Source organism: Musa acuminata, chromosome BXJ1-3 (assembly GCF_036884655.1).
Source record: "Musa acuminata AAA Group cultivar baxijiao chromosome BXJ1-3, Cavendish_Baxijiao_AAA, whole genome shotgun sequence".
NCBI lineage: Eukaryota > Viridiplantae > Streptophyta > Magnoliopsida > Zingiberales > Musaceae > Musa > Musa acuminata.
Window position 1 is genome coordinate 8,895,001 of NC_088329.1, and position 18,823 is coordinate 8,913,823.

The 18,823-nt window shown below is 39.7% G+C and overlaps 4 protein-coding genes across 5 annotated transcripts in view; 1 reads left to right on the forward strand and 3 right to left on the reverse strand.

The window, feature by feature from the left end:
• Positions 1 to 128, forward strand: part of LOC103977979 (bZIP transcription factor 29) — a 5,009-nt gene extending 4,881 nt beyond the window's left edge. The window contains exon 4 of the mRNA XM_009393665.3: positions 1 to 128. This exon is cut by the window's left edge and continues 374 nt beyond it. The gene's annotated coding sequence lies outside the window, so the exon portion shown is untranslated.
• Positions 129 to 469: 341 nt separating this feature from the next.
• On the reverse strand, positions 470 to 3,382 carry LOC103977980 (peptidyl-prolyl cis-trans isomerase CYP18-1). 2 transcript variants are annotated; one of them, XM_009393667.3, is made up of 6 exons: positions 3,256 to 3,382; positions 3,045 to 3,119; positions 1,593 to 1,754; positions 1,132 to 1,290; positions 914 to 1,007; positions 470 to 765 (listed from the first exon to the last, which is right to left on the reverse strand). In XM_009393667.3, the coding sequence occupies exons 1-5, from the start codon at positions 3,256 to 3,258 to the stop codon at positions 924 to 926; spliced, it is 483 nt and encodes a 160-aa protein (XP_009391942.1). In that variant the 5' UTR covers positions 3,259 to 3,382; the 3' UTR covers positions 470 to 765; positions 914 to 923. The 2 variants fall into 2 exon arrangements, with proteins under 2 accessions (XP_009391942.1, XP_009391941.1); XM_009393666.3 differs by having other exon boundaries at positions 470 to 829.
• Positions 3,383 to 4,932: 1,550 nt separating this feature from the next.
• Positions 4,933 to 8,500, reverse strand: LOC135621733 (1-aminocyclopropane-1-carboxylate synthase 6-like). The gene is made up of 4 exons (XM_065123455.1): positions 8,038 to 8,500; positions 7,812 to 7,946; positions 6,183 to 6,343; positions 4,933 to 6,107 (listed from the first exon to the last, which is right to left on the reverse strand). Exons 1-4 carry the CDS (start codon positions 8,389 to 8,391, stop codon positions 5,264 to 5,266), a joined length of 1,494 nt encoding a protein of 497 aa, XP_064979527.1. The 5' UTR covers positions 8,392 to 8,500; the 3' UTR covers positions 4,933 to 5,263.
• Positions 8,501 to 11,085: 2,585 nt separating this feature from the next.
• LOC135621749 (transcription factor PCF2-like) lies at positions 11,086 to 12,418 on the reverse strand. Its single transcript, XM_065123456.1, has one exon. It carries the CDS (start codon positions 12,344 to 12,346, stop codon positions 11,300 to 11,302), a length of 1,047 nt encoding a protein of 348 aa, XP_064979528.1. The 5' UTR covers positions 12,347 to 12,418; the 3' UTR covers positions 11,086 to 11,299.
• Between the last annotated feature and the right edge of the window lie 6,405 nt (positions 12,419 to 18,823).

Below are 18,823 nucleotides of genomic sequence, written 5' to 3' on the forward strand. Positions count from 1 at the left end.
GTCCAAACTGTATTTCTTATTCGTCATGAATTTATTTTGTTGGGCATTATTGCTTTTGTAATTAAAATGTCTAATCTGTGTTCTAGGATGCATTAATTACTAGATAATATGATGTTCTGTTAGTAAAATGTTTACTCTGTTTTGGGACCAGTTTATATGCATTTCATTCCCCACAAGCTTTGCCTGTCTGCTACTGGTAAAGCTTGTTTGGTTTGATTTGATTTGCGAATTCACATTCTGATGAGTGCCTGTATCCTCTAAATGACCGTTGCTCTGTTGATTTCTTGGCAGTCATGTTTCATGGCGATAAGGTTTTTCTTCGGCTAGAAATATGAATTTGTTTTCCTTGTTGGCAGACAAATCATATACATTTATGCTGCAAAAGATGTGAAGATGCACGTCCGGCAAAGCAGCAGATTAATCCAATATTTCATGCAGATTGACCCATTCTAACCACACCATTAGAATCTAAAAAGCTGTCACCGAATTCTGAAACATGGCATGAAATGAATGAACACGTCTAGTGCAAGGTATCGAAAAGAAGAAACCTATCACAAACTACTACAACTCCAAAAGATGTGCTCTCAAGAAACAATTTTAGATAAACTCTTACAATAATTAGTAGGAGAATGCCCATTCAAGAAGAGCATACCGAGTTGATAACTTCAATCAGAAGAAAGTTTTCTGTAGAAAGTGTGTACATTAAAATGCCATGTTTCTGTGTTGCATCTTGTGAGACGAGAACTTGGATAGCATCTTCAGGACCTGCACTTGGGAAGATTGCCAGTGCAGATGCAGCCAATATTATGTATAGTGGATTCTTGAATTCCTTGAAAGAATAAATAGTATAGTCGGTTCGAGTTTTCATTTGAAGCTCATGGATAATTAAGATCGTAGGTATTTGACCACTCACCAAGAGAAATTTAACCGGCAAGAGGATTTGCATGGATAGTCACACGATTAAGCCTGATCTCAGCTAGTGGTCGATCACCTGGTCCTGTTTGTGTCTGGAAAGCAACAGCAGAATGAGTCAGCTCCGTTTAATAGAAGCCCAACAAACAAAAAAGAAAATGCAGACATCGCCTGTTTAAAAGATCAACACTATGTTTGTGGTCTCTCAAAAGTATTCACCTTTTCCATAAGGTCCAGAACTTCAAACCCATGAATGACTTTTCCAAAAATTGTGTAGAGTCCATTTAGATGAGGTTGCTTGGCATAAGTCAAGAAGAACTGGCTTCCGTTTGTGTTTGGGCCGCTATTGGCCATTGAGAGTATGCCCCTCGCATTATGCTATAAAAAATTAAAGAAAACTGCATCAGAGTTTATTAATCATATAATTTCAATAACTAACAGAACCTTTGTTGAAATGCAAATAAGTTGTAAAACGTTTTGAGGAGACCACTTTACTGGAGAGTATATCAATAAAAAAGATGAAATATAGTCATGAACAAAAATGCCTTTTTTACAATTAAAATGAATTTTTCGTAGGATGATATGTCTGCAGTAAGGAATGTCCATTCATTTTGCCACCTGACTATAACACCATATATATACCCAGGGACAAGAGATGGCAACAAATTTAGTATAAATACCTTGAGTGACTCCCGGATTTCATCATTGAACTTCTTGCCCCATATGCTGGTTCCTCCCTTACCAGTGCCCGTAGGATCTCCACCTTGGATCATGAAACCCTTGATATTTCTATGAAATATGGTTCCATCATAATAACCACTGGCACAAAGTGCTAAAAAGTTCTGCATCATGGTTGATGAAGAATAAGTTTCTTCCAATATTCTATAGGCTAAAATTTACGAGAGCTATCTTCCATATATGATCTTTCATGGACAGAGGAGTAGATATGGAAGCCAGAAAAAAACTTCAGGAGCTGGCATATGATATCACAATAAAACATTCTCATCTAAAAATTGTTTCAACATAAAGTGGCTGTTCTACAGATTAGCATGCCTGCACTATTCATAGCTAAAGCAACATCACGTCTAACAGTTTGATCACCAAGTCCTTGTACTAAAAAGTTGCATCGCTAAGAGCATTAAGTATTAACAAGTGGCAAAACTTTGTTGGAGCAAACCCTGAAGATCCACTGTTTAATGTGCTTTACTAAATTGTGCACAGTATAAAAACCAGGCTGAATCATCTATTATTCTAGACAAACTGTGTTCATATAGTCATGTCAAAAAGTATTTAGAAATCAGGTCCAAAAGCCAGATATCATACAAGATCTTAAGTAATTCAAAATTCACCATTTAAAGAAGAAAGGAACACATTTTTTCATAATTTTGTGTTGCATTACTCAATAGCATTCTAGTTCCTCTTTCATTCTATCATCCCTTGTCTTCCACACTTCACACTATAGAGTTTTTGTCCTGTGGTCACTATCTCTTTGAGATAAAGTTGATCAGCTCCACCCAGCAACATTAGGTCATTTCTTGTCACAACCTAGAACCAGAGATATACATCTGATTTGTACAATATTGCCACATAGTTTATTTAGTCTATCATAGTGTATCTTTGGCCAACCCCATTAAATTTAAACAAGCTAAGTGGATCAACTAGATGCAAGTGGCCATATATGTGGAATCCAATTTAGTCTAATGTTTAGATGCCTGAGAGAAAAACAGAAAAGGACGAAGAAGGCCAAGATGAGAAAAAAACACAGCATGAAGATATAGCTTGCTGGACAAACTCTACTATCATCAAGAAGAATTGACATTTCTGGACAAACTGATCCATCCAACAAAAAAAGAACGGGTCAATTTGCTAGCTATTACGAACCCATTCTATCGTTACAAAACCGGGGACCCTTCAGACGGCAGATTAAGCCCTAAGAAGGCGGCTTCCATGATTCATAATACTAAACCTAAACAAAATCTTCTAGCAAATCTCTGTAAGCCGCGCGATTCCCTTCAGATGCTGAAGACGCTTCTAACCCTACACGAAGCAAAAATACACGCCAAAAGGGAAGAAAGAAGGAACGATGAAGACATGAGATTAGAGAGAGAGAGAGAGCGCGCGCGCGCGCGAACCTCCGCGGTCTTGGGGACTTCGTCGCAGAAGACCTCGCACTTGATGTCGCCGAGATTCGTGTGCAGGGTGACCGACTGCATGAGCACGGTCGACAAGACAACAACAAAAACAAGAAAGGAATTAGGGGATCAACATCATTGCAAGACTTGAAAACACGCAAGGAAGGAGAGAGAGAGAGAGAGAGAGAGAGAGAGAGAGAAGGCTCGCTACCATCGGCCCTGGTTGTCTGCGAATGGGGCGAGAGTAGAGGAGATGAGAAGCCGCTGCTGCTGCTTGCACTTTCTGTTGCGGAGTTGGGCTGCGGCGGATGCTTCTAGAGAATGGGGTGGGCTGTGGAGTTCTGTTTTTGTTTTCTTGTATATATATATATATATATATATATATATATATATATATATATATATGAGTCTAGTTTCTAAAGAATTAAGTTTTGTCAAAACAAAACTCTATACTAAATGTTACAGTCAAAACAAAATAGATAGGTTAAATGAGGTTGATACTATTTGTAAGAGTAAAACTTTACAAAGTACTCGAAGAAATCAATGATATAAATTTCTGTAAAATGGGTTTGAGCACTATGATAAGAACCAATAATAAAAGATATAAGAGTTTAAAATAATCACATAAAGTTCAATTGAGGAAAAAATTTTAGCTGTAACCAAATTTAAAGAGATAAAAATAAGAATAGATAAATTTAAAAATAGATTTTTTGGATAGAATCTATAAGACATATTGCACAAGTTATTTAGATCATGCTTCAATTTATAAAAAAATATTATTTAAAAAATATATGAGTTTATTTTCAAATGAAACAAGTTTTATACAAATTGGAATCATCTCAATATGTTATTAAGAAGACAGAAAATATTATCTCTATTTTACAAAATTTAAATGGTCAAAAGAAACAAACATTTAGATGATCAATCATGAAATCAAACACTTAATCATTAACATTGAATCATTACTACACAATAAATAGCAATAGATTAAAAAAATAAATAAGAGAAAATATAATATTTTTAATCAATTATTATATAAATATAATAGAAATCAAGTATTACAACTAACATCATACATACAAGACAAAAAATTTATAAAACTACATGAATAATAATAACATATCTTAATCCTATTTTTAAAAATATTTATTTTTTAAAAAAATAAGAGAACCTACCTCTCCTTCCTCACGGCTAATGAAAAACAAAGAATAAGAATCCCTCCTCTTAAATAATAAGAGATGAGCCCTCTACACAAGATAATAAGTTTTTTTTTTAAAAAAAATATTTATTTAATATTTATTTTTAAATTTATTAATAAAAATAACATCATCCAACTTGAAATATTAAATATTTATTTTATGAATTTTATTAACTAGAAAAAAAAATCCAATGATCATGGGGTATTTGATTACAGCAACACATTAAGGCAGCAGAGTGACTTGCTATGGGAAGAACAAGGTTTACTAGGAGACCGACAACTTCAACCAATTGCTTGACATGCCACAAATAGTAAAACAAATCAAAAGCTTAGAATAAGCAAGATTTTGCTTTAAGAGCTGTTACAACTTGATACACGGGCATAGGTCCTGTTTAGCTGAGACTTAAAGCAGTGGAGAAGATTACAACAAATGTTATAACAAGACCAAAAAAAAATTGCATTTCAGTGGACATCCCCCACTAGTACCAAAAAAAAAGAAAAGAGAGAGAGAGAGAGAGAGAGAGAGAGAGAGAGAGAGAGAGAGAGAGAGAGAGAGAGAGAGAGAGAAATCTGAATATACCTCTGCCGCTAGACAACTAGCATCCCAATTTAATTTTAACAGGGAGCAACAGGAATATGGAGGCTCTATATTGTCCTTTAACAAACCAGAGCAAGAAGTGCACCATCAAGCAACCCAAAGGTTGGCTTCATATGATATCAAGGAGCTTACTCGAGCCTCTCAACCAAAGGGTTTATAACTGTCTTAAAATTTCAACACTAACCTTTCTCTCCAGCTCTCAAAGTTTGTTGTGATATAGTCCCAGCTTTCAGTGACAGTGGGAACTCAAAGATCTATGGTGGTCGAATCTTAAACTGAAAATATATATATTTACTATTGAATGCCAATGGGAATTAGTTCTTGCCATCCGACTTTTGGAATGCACTTCTTCAAACAGAGAGCCACTTGCATAAGTTATCAAAAAATGCAAGCTGAAGATGGAAATTCTGAAAATTCAACAACTTAGTTGCTCTCAGTAATTCTGTGGATCCTTTCCATAACTATAGGAATATCCTGCTTTGTCAATGTTGTGAAGCAACATCTAAACCATCCAGGTTCAATACAGTGACATGATGACCCAGGTGTCACATTAATCTTAGCTTCATTCAACAGCTTATCCCACAGCTTAAGCTCCCCTTTCTCATTATATGATTGAATAAACATACTCATGTCTGCCCAACAATAGAACCCACCACTGCTACTAGCACATTTGATACCCAACCGGTTCAGTCCATCAACAAATAAGGCATGCATGTCGCATAACTGCTCCTTGTTTACCTTGAGATATTCTGTAATGAATTTTGTATTCGAGAGAATTGAAATAAGTAAACATTGGGTAGGAGTCGAAATGGATGAGAACCTGGCCAGCTTTGACGCAGCAGCCAGGACATTTTCATTGTAAGAGTAGATGACCCCGATCCTAAAGCCTGGAACACAAAGATCTTTTGACAGTCCATATATTATATGAACTCTTCTCCTATCGAAGTTTTCTGAATCTAGAACTTCAGCCACACTTACAAATCTATCATTCCCATATGTTGATCCAGCAAAGACTTCATCTGAAATCAGATGTATGTTTTTCTCCATGACAAAGTCCAGAAGATCATATAGTGTTTCCCGATCTATTAGATTACCAACTGGGTTGGAGGGGTTAGAGACAAGAACAGCACAAACTTTCACACCTCGCTTCTTTGCTTGGTTGTATGCTAGTTCAAGAGCAGCAATACTTATGCTGAAGTTATCGGTGCTTCTGCAAGGAACAGGAATAAGTTCTATCCCAGTTCGCCACTTGATATCCCTATCCCACCTGCATTGGATGCTTCTTAGTTTCGTGTTTACTTGTAATAATGAAAGTTTTCTTAGAGGATAAAATAATAATTACCCAGGGTAATAAGGTGATGGAACAAGAAATGCATTTCCAGGGTCAGCCAGACAGAAACTTAGTGTCTCAACTGCAGGAGTAGCACCTGCAGTCAACACAATTTGTGATGGATGGAATGAAACTGATCCCTGCATGACTTGACCCATAAATTCAGCAACAGCCTGTTGAAAAACAATGAACAATCTCAAGATGATGTTAGATTTATATGCCAGATTTTAAAAAGAAAAATCAGATTAACAAAATAATAATATTAACATGAAAAATAATAATAATAATAAAATATCATGGCCAGATATAAAATTGGACATAAGACAATGATCCACTTGCAAACTGGAATAGATATAGAAAACTCTTGGGTAGTGATTTACGAATTTGACATGTATGATCGCTTACCTAAGATAATAACTCAAGCAAATTTCACAAGCAAGAAATCAGCTGTGATATGTATAAAGGCAGTCATACAAAAATATAAAAATCACATAATGGGCAACGAAATGTACGCATGGCTTGAATATTTTTTTGGCCTATGTTGTAGATATTCTTCATGGGTAGAAAGTTATTTCAGAAAGTAAAATCTGCCATCCAAATCTTAAAGTTATAGCATTCACAACAAGACTAACTCAAAAACATTCACAATTCTCGAAAATAAAATAACAGATTGCAAATGCAGATCATGCAGGTGTCTAATACACCTATATTTGTTAACATCTATAAATATAAAATTCTAGATGCAGCTTTCTAAGGTTGACACAACTGTGTGAAGTGTGTTAAAGTGACCTCTGCAACATCTGTCTGTTAACATAAAAAAAATCATCTACATGGATATTGCTTAATAATTCGGTTTGCTCCTATGATTGACATTTGTTATGCCATCATCTTTTTACCAGATGTGTATTCATTATACTACTGCAAAGAAAGACATGCACCGACATTGCCTAATCATTTGGTTTGCTCCTACAATTGGATTTAAGAAGCTTTCAATTCATGGAAGGATATGGCTGATGAGATATGTTTTGCTTTATAAGACAACATGTTCTCGTACGAATCAGATTTCTGAAATTAATTCACAACATTTGTTATGCCATGCCATCATCTTTTCACCAGAAGAAGTGTATTCATTATACAACTACAAAGAAAGACATGCACAGATATTGCCTAATCATTCGGTTTGCTCCTACAATTGGATTTAAGAAGATTTCAATTCGCGGAAGGATATGGCTGATGATATACGTTTTGCTTCATAAGGCAACATGTTGTCGTACGAATCAGATTTCTGAAATTAATTCACAACATTTGTTATGCCATCAACTTTTTATCAGAATATGTGTATTCATTATACTACTACAAAGAAAGAAATGCATACAAATTTTCTTAACTTTGCATCTAGTTTTATTAAAGAACAAAAAGAGGAATATTTGATGAGGACCAAATTGATGGGCAGCAAAAGGGAGATCGGTGGTCGTCTATTATGTTTCCATGCTCAGTTTCCCATTAGCTTTTACATCATAAACCGTATTGAAATTTTCGCCAAATCTATTAGAAACACAGACTTGAAGAATGTGCACCAATATTAACAAGATTAATGAAATTAATCAACTTAGAAAACGAAAGCAGAGAACTTTTACTCACCATCTTCAAATCCATCAATCCATCATAAGGCTGATACGTCGCCAATCCGTGGATACTCAACTCTCCCTCCTCATCTAACAGCAATGGCTCCTTTACATTACCGACCAACCAATCTCGGATCATATCCAACGACAACTGTACCGAAGACGAGCACCAAACGGTAGGCCAAATCCTTTTATATCGGCCATCCAAATAGTAAAAAACTGAGGGAAGGAAGAACACCCACCCAATTCTCGGCCAACCCGAGCTGCATGAAGCCACGGGGATTGGACGAGTGATGGTAAGGATCCTCGGCGCACCTCTTAAGGCCGACGTAGTAGGGGTTGTCATCATCCCGGGCGACGGAAGCACCGCGCGATGAGAGACGCGCGGGCCCGGATGAGCCGCGGGGCGAGAGGAGGCTCCTAGAGAGCGAACGAGGCATGGGAGCGAGCTCGGGCAGGTTGGAGGCGGAGGAGGAGCGGCGGTCGCGGCGGATGTAGAGCTGGAGGAAGTAGAAGAGGGCGCAGGGGATGAGGGAGCCGAGGACGAGGCCACCTCTCCCCTGCACCACAGCCTGGAGCGGGACTATGACGCGCATAGCGGCAGGCGAACCCTACTCCTCCTCCTGGTGTTTCTTCCTCTAGCCGACGGGTGCCGGCGGGGCGGGGCGGGGCGGGGCGGGCGGGCGACGTAATGGGTTAACGGCCGAGGTGGGGAGGAGAGAGGAGGAGCGGTATTGCATCCATGGATGGAGCGGAGGAAGGCCTCTTTATGAGGATGTTAGGATTGGGGTGGGTTGGGGTTCGGCGGAGATAATTAGGCGAATGTGTGCCGCTAGTTCTGCTGACGAGGGAGCAATTTGAACATTTCTCTTCCCTCCAATTAATCACTTTTTTTTTTCTTTTCTTTTTTACTTCCTTTACAATTATACCAAATGATTCTTTTGCTTGTTTGCTAAATCTTCCCCATTTATCAGGCAATATTTCTTATTTTCTGATGAGGGAGCATTGCACCCTCGAACGGAAGTCTAAATCTTCGTATTCATCTTCTAGACAATTGGGTGTATGTCTTCCGATCATCCTCAAGATTGCTCCACAATCAATTCGATTTGAACGAGTCTGACTTAGGCTTCAACTATACCCATTCAAAACCCAGATTAAGCCCACGTGTGACCAACCCCAATAAGATATGAGCCTGACCACACCAACCCAAATACGGGCTTCAGTCATTAATGGGCTCCAAATATGATATGAGCATGACCACTCCAATCCCAATAAGACTTGGCTCCGACTATGCTTATCCAAGAGTAAAAAAATTATGAAATCATAATTATTGAATCATTTTTAGAATCACTTTACTACGAGGCACTAGTAATTTTTTATTAATAAAAAAATAATATAAAAATATAAAAGATTTTAATCTTATAATAAAAAATGATTGATAGGCCTGCTCGCCCCGCTCAATCAAATCGATTGAACCATCTTGACTAATCAAGCTAGGTGCTTGAAGCACCTGATACATTCCTAATCGAGCAAAACATCTCTTTATACATGACACATTTACACAATACATACATACGAGGGTTTGATACAGTCCAACAAACCAAAATAACATCTCCTCATGTATTATGTTGCGTAAAGACAAAAAAAGCACCAACGTGTACGGTGCACCCTAATCATAGAAAGCATGTCCTCGTGTGCAATTCATCCTCATAAGACCAAAAATATATAAGGTGTCTCCTAAAGCACGATACATCTTCTTAGATTTTAAAAAAAAATTAAAGTACTATATAAGGAGAAAAATTAAAACGGCTGACACAACCAAATCATCTACTTTTGCATATACGTTGAACCAACATAAATAAATAAATAAATAAATATATATATATATATATATCAAACATAGTAAATACGCTATGAAGGTCAAAAATATTCATTGTATTCATCCAAGACAAAAAATATATCATAAGCACTCAACTCTACTGACATGTTTAAAGTGTCTCCTTGGCACTTAACATAACTAAAGCGGTTTCTCATGCTCGATGTATTCATCGATGATAAAAAGAACTATCTGAATCATTTGATGCAACTCTCGATGCCAAAGAATCCTTTGGCACGCAAGAACGTTTGCTTAGGTTAGGAAAAGCATCGCAAATGTTTGATATAGCTGAGGTGTCCACTTGCTTATTATGCATTCACATGTGATAAACAATATTTGAAATGCTTAATGCACCATAGCAAACAAAGATATTTTCTATATACGATGCATTTGTCTTAAGCAACGTACATTGTGCATTGAAATGGACAAGTAGCCCTCACCCTATGTCCAATTGTCCAATTGTATGTCATGTCAACATGATGAAATCTAAAAGAATATTTGTTTATTAAAACGCTCAACTTTAACACTCAAAATATGGATCAAATAATTTCACCACATAATCTTGGCACATCGAGTTATGGGACCAAAAACCAAACAGGACTCGAGTAAATCACTTCGAGCAATTCTAATACTGATCCAATATCTCATGTGTTCCAACACTCATAAACGGACACCCTGAAGAACTCATACACATACCTCTTCATTTGGACCGGCAACACTCCGCTTTAAATGGAACATCCCTAACAAAAAGAACACAGGAACTCCCAAAATGACCTAATCTAGCAAGTCCAACTGCAGTCGTTTTAGGTCTTCCATGGGTCTGAACCAAAGGAATAGAACTCATTCAAAACCTGTACCATGGAAGAAAGGATACACCACGATTGGGGTTGGATGTACAGACCATGAAAAAGGTCCCATAACCATCTCTTCTTCCATCATAAGTTACCTAAACACTGCCGTCGGATCGTCCTGATTGTGGCATCCCCCCCCCCCCCCACACTAGATGATCCTCTACAGCAACACGCCAGTGTCATCGTGATCCCCAATTGTTATTAGAGCACGATACAGATTCCATCGACGAAACACGTGAGGTCAATATCGCTTCGGTCGTCAGTCCCATCTCGAGTCAATGACAGCAACCTTTGAAAGGCGTAGAACACGACTGGTCCACTTCGGTGCTGACCGGGAACGAACTAGTTCCCTGCCTCCGCCGAGACAGGAAACCCCATCACCGATAACTGCTCACCCTCGGACACGCGTCGTACGGACCCCCGGCCAGGCTCCCCACCTACAAAAGCACATGCCGCCTTCCGTCGTCATCTTGGGGCCCACGATACGACCCCACGCCCGGCCTACCCTCGCGGTCCACGGAGCCGCTTTGACCGCCTCCCGCACCACCCAAAACTTCGTTACAGGAGAAAAAGGGGCTTTTAAATAGCTACAATAAAATTAAAATACAATATCCGTCACGTGCCCACGTGCGCACTTCCCTGTTACCCAGAAAGTAAGAGGACAAAAAACATAGCAGTCTTTCATCGCCTTTCCTGATGAACTACACAGCACGACAGGTTAAGAAAAGCTCAGTAGAAGAAAATGAAGTTAGAAAAAGGAACAGCCTAAAACGAAACCTAATCCTCGGCATCCGACTCCGATGGCGGTTCTTCCTCGGCATCCGAGTCGGATTCCTCCTCCGTCTCCAGCAGTGCATCTCGGCGGCGGCCCCTCGCACCCCCCATCAGCTGTAGCTCTTGCTTCTTTCCGTCTGTGGAAGTAACCGCTTGTTCGTTTGTTCTTGGCTCGCCTCCGCCAGCGGCGGTTGCGACGTTGGGACCCGGCGCCGCGCCCGGGTACACGGCGGTGGCCGCCATGGGATGAGGTCCGCCGAGGTTGATGATCTGTGACGCGGCCGGGAACGTCCATATCTGCGCCTGGCCCGACGGCTCGACCATCGCGGTAGGCTGCGGCAGCATCCACAGCGCCCCTGGCGGTAGCACCCTCGCTCCGTCGGAGGAGGCGCCGCCTCCCACTGCCCACATCGGCACCACCCCCGTCGGAGCTATAGGCGCCAGTCCCGTCGATATGGAGATGGAGCCTCCACCTTGGAGTAAAGGATCTTGAACCGGGTAGAAAGCCGTAACGGCGCTGCCGGCGGAAGCGGAGCCGCTCCCCGCCGCCCGCGTTGGCTGGAGCTTCTTCCGTCTCTTTGTGGCGGACTCGTCCTCGCCTGAGGTGGACGTTAGCCCGGCGGATGAGGAAGAGGGTGCCTCGGTGGGGATCTTGATCGCGCCGTCAACCACGGTGGCGATGGCCGGGACGGTGCCGGTCCCCGTGGCCGCGATGATGGCCGGTTCCGCGTGTTGGAGGAGCCAGCGGATGGTCTCTCCGTCCGATTTATGCCCGAGCTCACGGGTGAGTTGGAAGATCCGCGCGGCGCAAGCCGCAGGCATCCGGATGCGCCGCCCCCGCCCCTCCACCTTAGTGTGCCGGTCCTTGGTCCTCGCGGCGGGTCGCCGCAGTATCGGTAGCGCGCCCATGCCCAGAAACTCCATGGGCTCCGGCTTTGGGGCGATCAACCGGTGGTGGACCGGCCCCGCTACGCTTCCGCCGCCACCAACTCCACCTCCCCCGCTGGCTCTCCCCGAGCCGGCGTCGTCCTCCTTGGGCGATGACTCCATGTCCGCAACGAAAGCCTTCGCCTTTGTCTCTTTCTTCTTTCCCTCCTATCCAAGTCTCTCCAGTGGGGCTGGGGGGTGGGGGGGGGGGTGGGGGAGAAGGAAAGAGGGAACAAACCCCTGTGAGAGAAGCCCATCCTCCTCTTCATTTTTAGGTATCGTGCAGGGGCCCCAATACGGAGGATCGGACGGCTGCCAGAAGAGGTAAACCCACCGCCCCCGAAACTTCCCTATGTTGGGCCGTCGGATGCTTGGCGACTCCGCCTTTGATTTCGCTTGATGGTGGGGATCCGACGGTTGGGGACGAGTTGGCGTATTCTCGTCGGATGTGCTGTGGGTCCGAGGGGTAGGTGGCCCGAAGCCCTCGTTCGTTTCTCCGTCGTTTCATCCAATGCTGTGCGGCTTGGGTAGGCTCCTCCTTCGCTGCTTGGGCTAATTGAGGGAACTCAGTTTTACGCTCATCCTTTGGTGCTTAGTATGGGATTTTCCAGTGGGTCCCTGGGTTTATGACCGGTGTGTCGGTCTTCCCTGGCTGCGGAAGACAACTGATGGGAAAAAGCACAGTGATCGACGCGTCCACGTCCAAAAGTTTCGAGTTCAAAGCCGACGTTTCGGAAGCCCATTGGTGGGTATGGTGGACTTGGTGCCGGTTGGCCGTAAGGAGAATAAAGTAGTAAAGATTAGGCGCCTTAGTTTTTCTTTGAAGGTAAACAATTAAAAAAAACAAATATAGTAAGAAAATATAGAAAGGGCAAAGAGGGGAGGTCGCCGTGGCGCTCGGAAACAAGCCAGCTGGAGCCAACACAGTGACCGGGGACCACCACCCCCAGTTAACGCACGAGTCGGGCCCCCACATCCAGGCGAATCTCCCGTGGTTCGGTTTGTGTACAAACCAAGTTATTTAATTTTATTTTATTTTTTGGTTCTTGTTCATTATTTAATCAAGAAGATTATCAAGTAATACATACACTTTGTATTATCAAATATGGGGCTTCTATAACCCGATCGAATTTTGGGTTAAGTCCAGCTCACTCAAACTCCAACTAAGGAGGTTAAACCCTTCGTTTTTTGATGGCTTAAAATAGATAAAAAGTGTGACACTGATCGATTGAAGGAAGGAGAAGATGAAATGAAGGGCGCAACACTATGCCTCATTCCATGCCAATAAAAATAAAATAAAAATTAGTACCTTGTTTATTTTCAAATATAAGTGGTTAAAGTCATATCTGATCCCAAATCATGAAATAAATTTTAAAGTTTTTTTTTTTAATTTAACAATAATTGTTTATATAGTCACTATTGAGAGTCTTTGGTCCTGTTTGTATAAGAAACTTAAATATGGAAAAGAGTTGCATGTGGAGGAACGAACCTTAAAAATTAAATTTTAATTTTTTATTTATAGTTCATATATCTCGATATCTTGGTCACATTGGAATAAGTATCATGAGTGCTCATATATTTCTCCCAACAGCTTTTGAAAGATGTGGCAATAAAGATGAGAAATTATTCTCATAGTTTATTTGAGAGGATATATAAAAGAATTTATGCTTGGATTGAGATTAACTCGTAAATTTTTAATCTTATGGGATGGTAAAAAAACTGTAATGGAATAACAATAGATAGAAAAGGCATACTGTGGTTTTAAAGGATACAGTGGTAATTAAAAAAATAAGAATATGACATGATGATATTTGATTTTTATTATATTTATATAATATTTGATTAGGAATGTTATTTTCTCATAATTTTATATACTTTTTTATTTATTATATTTTAATGACTCAATGCTAATGGTTAAATATTTTTATTATAATTTCATTATGTCATATTTCAAATTTGAAAGAATTGATTAGAATTTAAATTGAAATCCACGATGAGGTTAGGCCCAACGCTAGATCGCAAGCTATAGACTAGGTCTAACTAACATGTCAGGCTCAACCAATAAACTAGACCCAACCCATATGATAGATTAACTTAACCCAATATGAGTGTGATACATATGATCAATCCATGGCTACGAGTTGATCCAACCTAATATGATATATGCAGTCATGTGCATGCATATCACTGGCTTGGCTCAATTTAGCCCGGTATAACTCATTATTATTATTATTATTATTTTATTTTGATCCAAAAATTAATTGAATCAAATCATATTTAAATTCAATTCAGTATGATTTCAAATAGGTTTGACTTATTTAAATTCGTTTAACTTAAATTAAACTTAATATGATCTAAGTTATACTAATCAGGTAAGGATTTAAGATAAGTTCAAATAGGTTATAGTTAAATTGAGTCCAATTTGATTAAGTCAATTGAATACTAATTAATATTATTTGATATTAATAATATTTGAAAGATTAATTGATATATTTTAATAAATTATTTTTTGTTAGTCATAAGTATCGTGTAAGCCAATTATGTGAGTGATGACATGTACTCTTTTTATTTATTATATTATTATGATATTCTCTCACTTTATATTGCTTGTTGTATATATGCATATATATTGTGATGTCCATGAATTTGTGCAATGGAAATTGGATCGTGATGATATCATGATAATGAGACCGATTCGCCTTTAAATATAGACTATAAATAATCATAGTCATAGGTTACTCGAGATGGACATTGAGATAACCGGACAGACTAGTGTATTGTATACTCATCCATATGATGGAGACGGCTAGTCTCATAGTTGCTCGTGTGGAGACACTAAGGATGCACTGCTCATTGGAGAATAAGTTCACTGATTGATCCGCTCATGGAATACTGGATGGTTGATGATGTCTTATTGTCAAACAACGATTCTGTAATCACAGTAGTGCATATGGTCCTTAGACTTAAGACACAAAGGATGTCCTGTATGAATACTCCACTCTTTGATATTAGACTTATATGTTTGAAAGTTTCAAATCTAGTACAACCGGTAATTGGGAGTGGCAGCTAACCTTACGAGAGCTATTGAGTGTCGATAGAGTATCATCCGCTCTCGGTATCTTAAAAGGAATATCCCATGTATTATTGTTCAAACAAATCCTTAGCCAAGGTCATTCGGATTGAGAGAAAAAGAGTTCTCCGGGAGAATCTGATTAGAGCGAGACTCGAGGAGAAACCATATGAGCCTGATAGCAACATGTATGGTATATGATCTTTAGGATATTAGATGGTTAAGAGACTATATGTATATGGTAAATGAGGACAGATAGGTCCAAAGGATTGGATTCTCCTGAATCGTTTAGGGACTACGGCGTAGTGGCCTAGTACGTCTGCATTGATGAGTTGAGTGAATTATTATGGAGATAATAATTTACTAAGTCAGAAGGAGTTCTGACAAGTATGACTCACGAATAGCTCAATATTAATAAGCCTAGAGGGTCACACATATATGGTAGGTGTAGCGACAAGTAGAGGTTCTATAAAATATCCGTTAGAGCCCCTATCTTATTGGATATCCAATAAGCCCTTGATCTTATGAATGAGATCCAATAATAGTTAATAAGAGATTATTGGGTAGAGACCCATTAATCTAAGAGGCTTGGGTAATTAGATGGAGATCCAATACCCAATAGGGCATGATTCATTATAGTTAATTGGGGACCTCTATAAATAGGAGGGAACTAAAGGCCCATAGGCTGGGGCTTCTAAGTTACCACATCCTATTCTCCTCCTCAGATAGTAGGCCTGAAGATTTTAGGAGCGTCATGTTAGGATCAAGAGCACTAGGGGAGGGGGGGTGAATTAGTGCAGCGAAAAACTTTCGACGATTAAAAAGGTGTTTGTACGATAAAAGCGATTTCTGCAGAAAAGCCGATTCGTAAATCTCTTTAACTTATAATCAAGCGAGATGTAGTTAAAGGAAATCTATGAAGGCAGTTTGCAGTTATGATGAAAGTTAAAATGTAAGCGCAAACTGAAATATGATGTTCGTACGATAAAACTGATTTACGTCTAAACGCCGATTCGGAAAATACTGAACTTTAAAACACGATCGTAAATGTGCAGAAGGCAGTAAGCTATTAAGGAGGCTTGCAGTAAGGATAAGATGCTCAAAGTAAATGCAAACCGAGATTTAGAATGGTTCGATCAATCTTGACCTACATCCACTTTTGGCTTCCTCCACCGACGAGGTCACCGACGTCTACTAGAGGCCTTCCTTCAATAGGCGAAGGCCAACCACCCTTTTACAGTTTCACTCCTTTTGACGGGCTTAGGAGACAACCCTTACAGAATTTTCTCTCATCTCTTTAAAGATCAGAACTTGGAAGAAAGGAGGGAGAAGAACTTTTGGCCTTTACAACAATTTTGAGCTCTAAAAATCATGGAATAAGATCAAGATTTCGGTGTGTTTTTGGTGCCCTTTCAATGCTGAAAGGGTGGGGTATTTATAGGCCCCAACCCAGTTTGAATTTCGAGCTCAAAACTGTCAATTCCCGGAATTCCGGGATCTGGCGGTTGCACCTCCTGACTGAGGCGGTTGCACCGCCTGGCAGAGCTCGAAGACTGAGCTTGGGTGGTGCCACCTCCTGTCAGGGGCGGTTGCACCTCCTGCCAGAGCTCGAAGACCGAGCTCAGGTGGTGCCACCGCCTGACTGAGGCGGTTGCACCTCCTGCCAGAGCTCGAAGACCGAGCTCAGGCGGTGCCACCTCCTAGCAGGGGCGGTTCAACCGCCTGGCAGATATCAGGGTCCGAATGGGTTAATCCATTCGGCCCAATTTGGGTTTTTCAGGGGCCTAATTGCCCCGAGATTAAGTTAATGGGACCACCTCTCATTTTCAACTTAATCATTATGCTAACTACGATATTTCCTAAGACATTTATTGCAACTTGCTCCGGTGCGTCAATCGCTTCTTCCGACGAGCTTCCGACGAACTTCCGTCGATCATCCGGTGAACCTTCAGTGATGCTCCTGCGGACTTCCGGCAAACTCCTGGACTTGCGACGATCCACTTGGCGAGTTCCGACGAGCTTCTTTGGCAAGCTCATGGATTTCTCGGATTTGTTCCCGCAGAACCTCCGCCGACTGTCCGAACTTCCGTCGAACTCTCGAACTCCCAACGTGATCATTGTCTTGATTCCGGCGCAACTCCTGCTGCATATCTTACTTTCATTGTAGTTAATCCTGCACACTTATCTCAACATATAGATTAGATAACAAATGACAATTGACTTCATCATCAAAATCCGAGATTCAACAATCTCCCCCTTTTTGATGATGATAATCAATTGATAATGGAGTTAACCTTAACTCCCCCTGTCTATATGCCATACTTGAGATAAGTCATTCTTGAATTCAAAACCTTTGAATTCAAGAGACATATTGATAAGTTAAAATCATTTAAACTTATCAATACTCCCATCATGATTCTCATCATGATGTTTCTCTCCGAAGATGATGTCAAGGCTTGACATTCATTTTCAAATTTTACATTACAAGTTTGAATGATGGTAATAGTAGCAATTCATCATATTGTAAGATGTCAACATGTAAAACTGTGAAGTAAGATTTTGATATCATTACATGATGCACACATTTCAAATGTTTTAGCAATTATTGCATTTCATCACATGGTAAGATATCAATACGTAAAATTATGATGCAAGTTTTTTGTTTGATATCTCGACACGATACAAATAAGGCATAGCATAGCATTTCATCACATGTTTTAGCAATTATTGCATTTCATCACATGGTAAGATATCAATACGTAAAATTATGATGCAAGTTTTTTGTTTGATATCTTGACACGATACAAACAAGGCATAGCATAGCATTAATACTCATATATTTCTCCCCCTTTATCATCAACAGAAAGTGTGGTAATTGTGATACCAGGAGAATAATACAAGTAAATTTTGAGCATAAGTGTGATAATTGTTCATGCCTTTACTAGGTTCATGTTATTTTCCAATTATACAAGCATATAAAGGAAAGCATGATATGTAGATCGCTTTGAGTACTTCTTCCTTTTTATTTATTATAATCTTTTTGCATGAAGGAGGAAGGCTATTTGTGAGTTTACTTTGAGTGAAGTTAAAATCGATGAGAGATTAAATCATGCTTCATTTTTACAAGGATCAAGATATATATGTGAAACAAATCTTTGCAAGTAAAAACACTATCATCCATATTTCAAGATGAAATTTATAAGCAGGAATCATTTCATCAAATCCATTTCAGAAAAATATTTTTCATATAATAAGTGTATGAGAAAATCCGATTGTTAGGATACCAATTGTTAAGCGAATCCGAAAATGAAATTAACACTTTCATGTAGTTGGACAAGACTATGCTATAGATTTTCAAATACAATCATGAAGACAAAACATGCTTATTGTTATGGAAATTTTTGTATTCAACACATAATTTCTAACATGTTATTTAGGCATATAATGGCAATCAAGTGATTTGATCATTCAATAAAGTCCGAAAACTAGTTTATGTATTCAGACACATCAACATTCCTAATTCTCTTCTT

What these genes read in the sequence shown, in the direction of transcription:
- LOC103977980 (XM_009393667.3), bottom strand. An exon ending in AAGTCCCCAAGACCGCGGAG is followed by an intron (nt 1,755 to 3,044) that starts GTTCGCGCGCGC and finishes ACCATGATGCAG; the next exon opens with AACTTTTTAGCACTTTGTGC. An exon ending in AAATCCGGGAGTCACTCAAG is followed by an intron (nt 1,291 to 1,592) that starts GTATTTATACTA and finishes AATTTTTTATAG; the next exon opens with CATAATGCGAGGGGCATACT.
- LOC135621733 (XM_065123455.1), bottom strand. Translation starts at nt 8,391, where the DNA reads ATGCGCGTCATAGTCCCGCTCCAGGCTGTGGTGCAGGGGAGAGGTGGC. An exon ending in TCGGGTTGGCCGAGAATTGG is followed by an intron (nt 7,947 to 8,037) that starts GTGGGTGTTCTT and finishes TCTTCGGTACAG; the next exon opens with TTGTCGTTGGATATGATCCG. An exon ending in GATTGATGGATTTGAAGATG is followed by an intron (nt 6,344 to 7,811) that starts GTGAGTAAAAGT and finishes GTTTTTCAACAG; the next exon opens with GCTGTTGCTGAATTTATGGG.
- LOC135621749 (XM_065123456.1), bottom strand. Translation starts at nt 12,346, where the DNA reads ATGGAGTCATCGCCCAAGGAGGACGACGCCGGCTCGGGGAGAGCCAGC.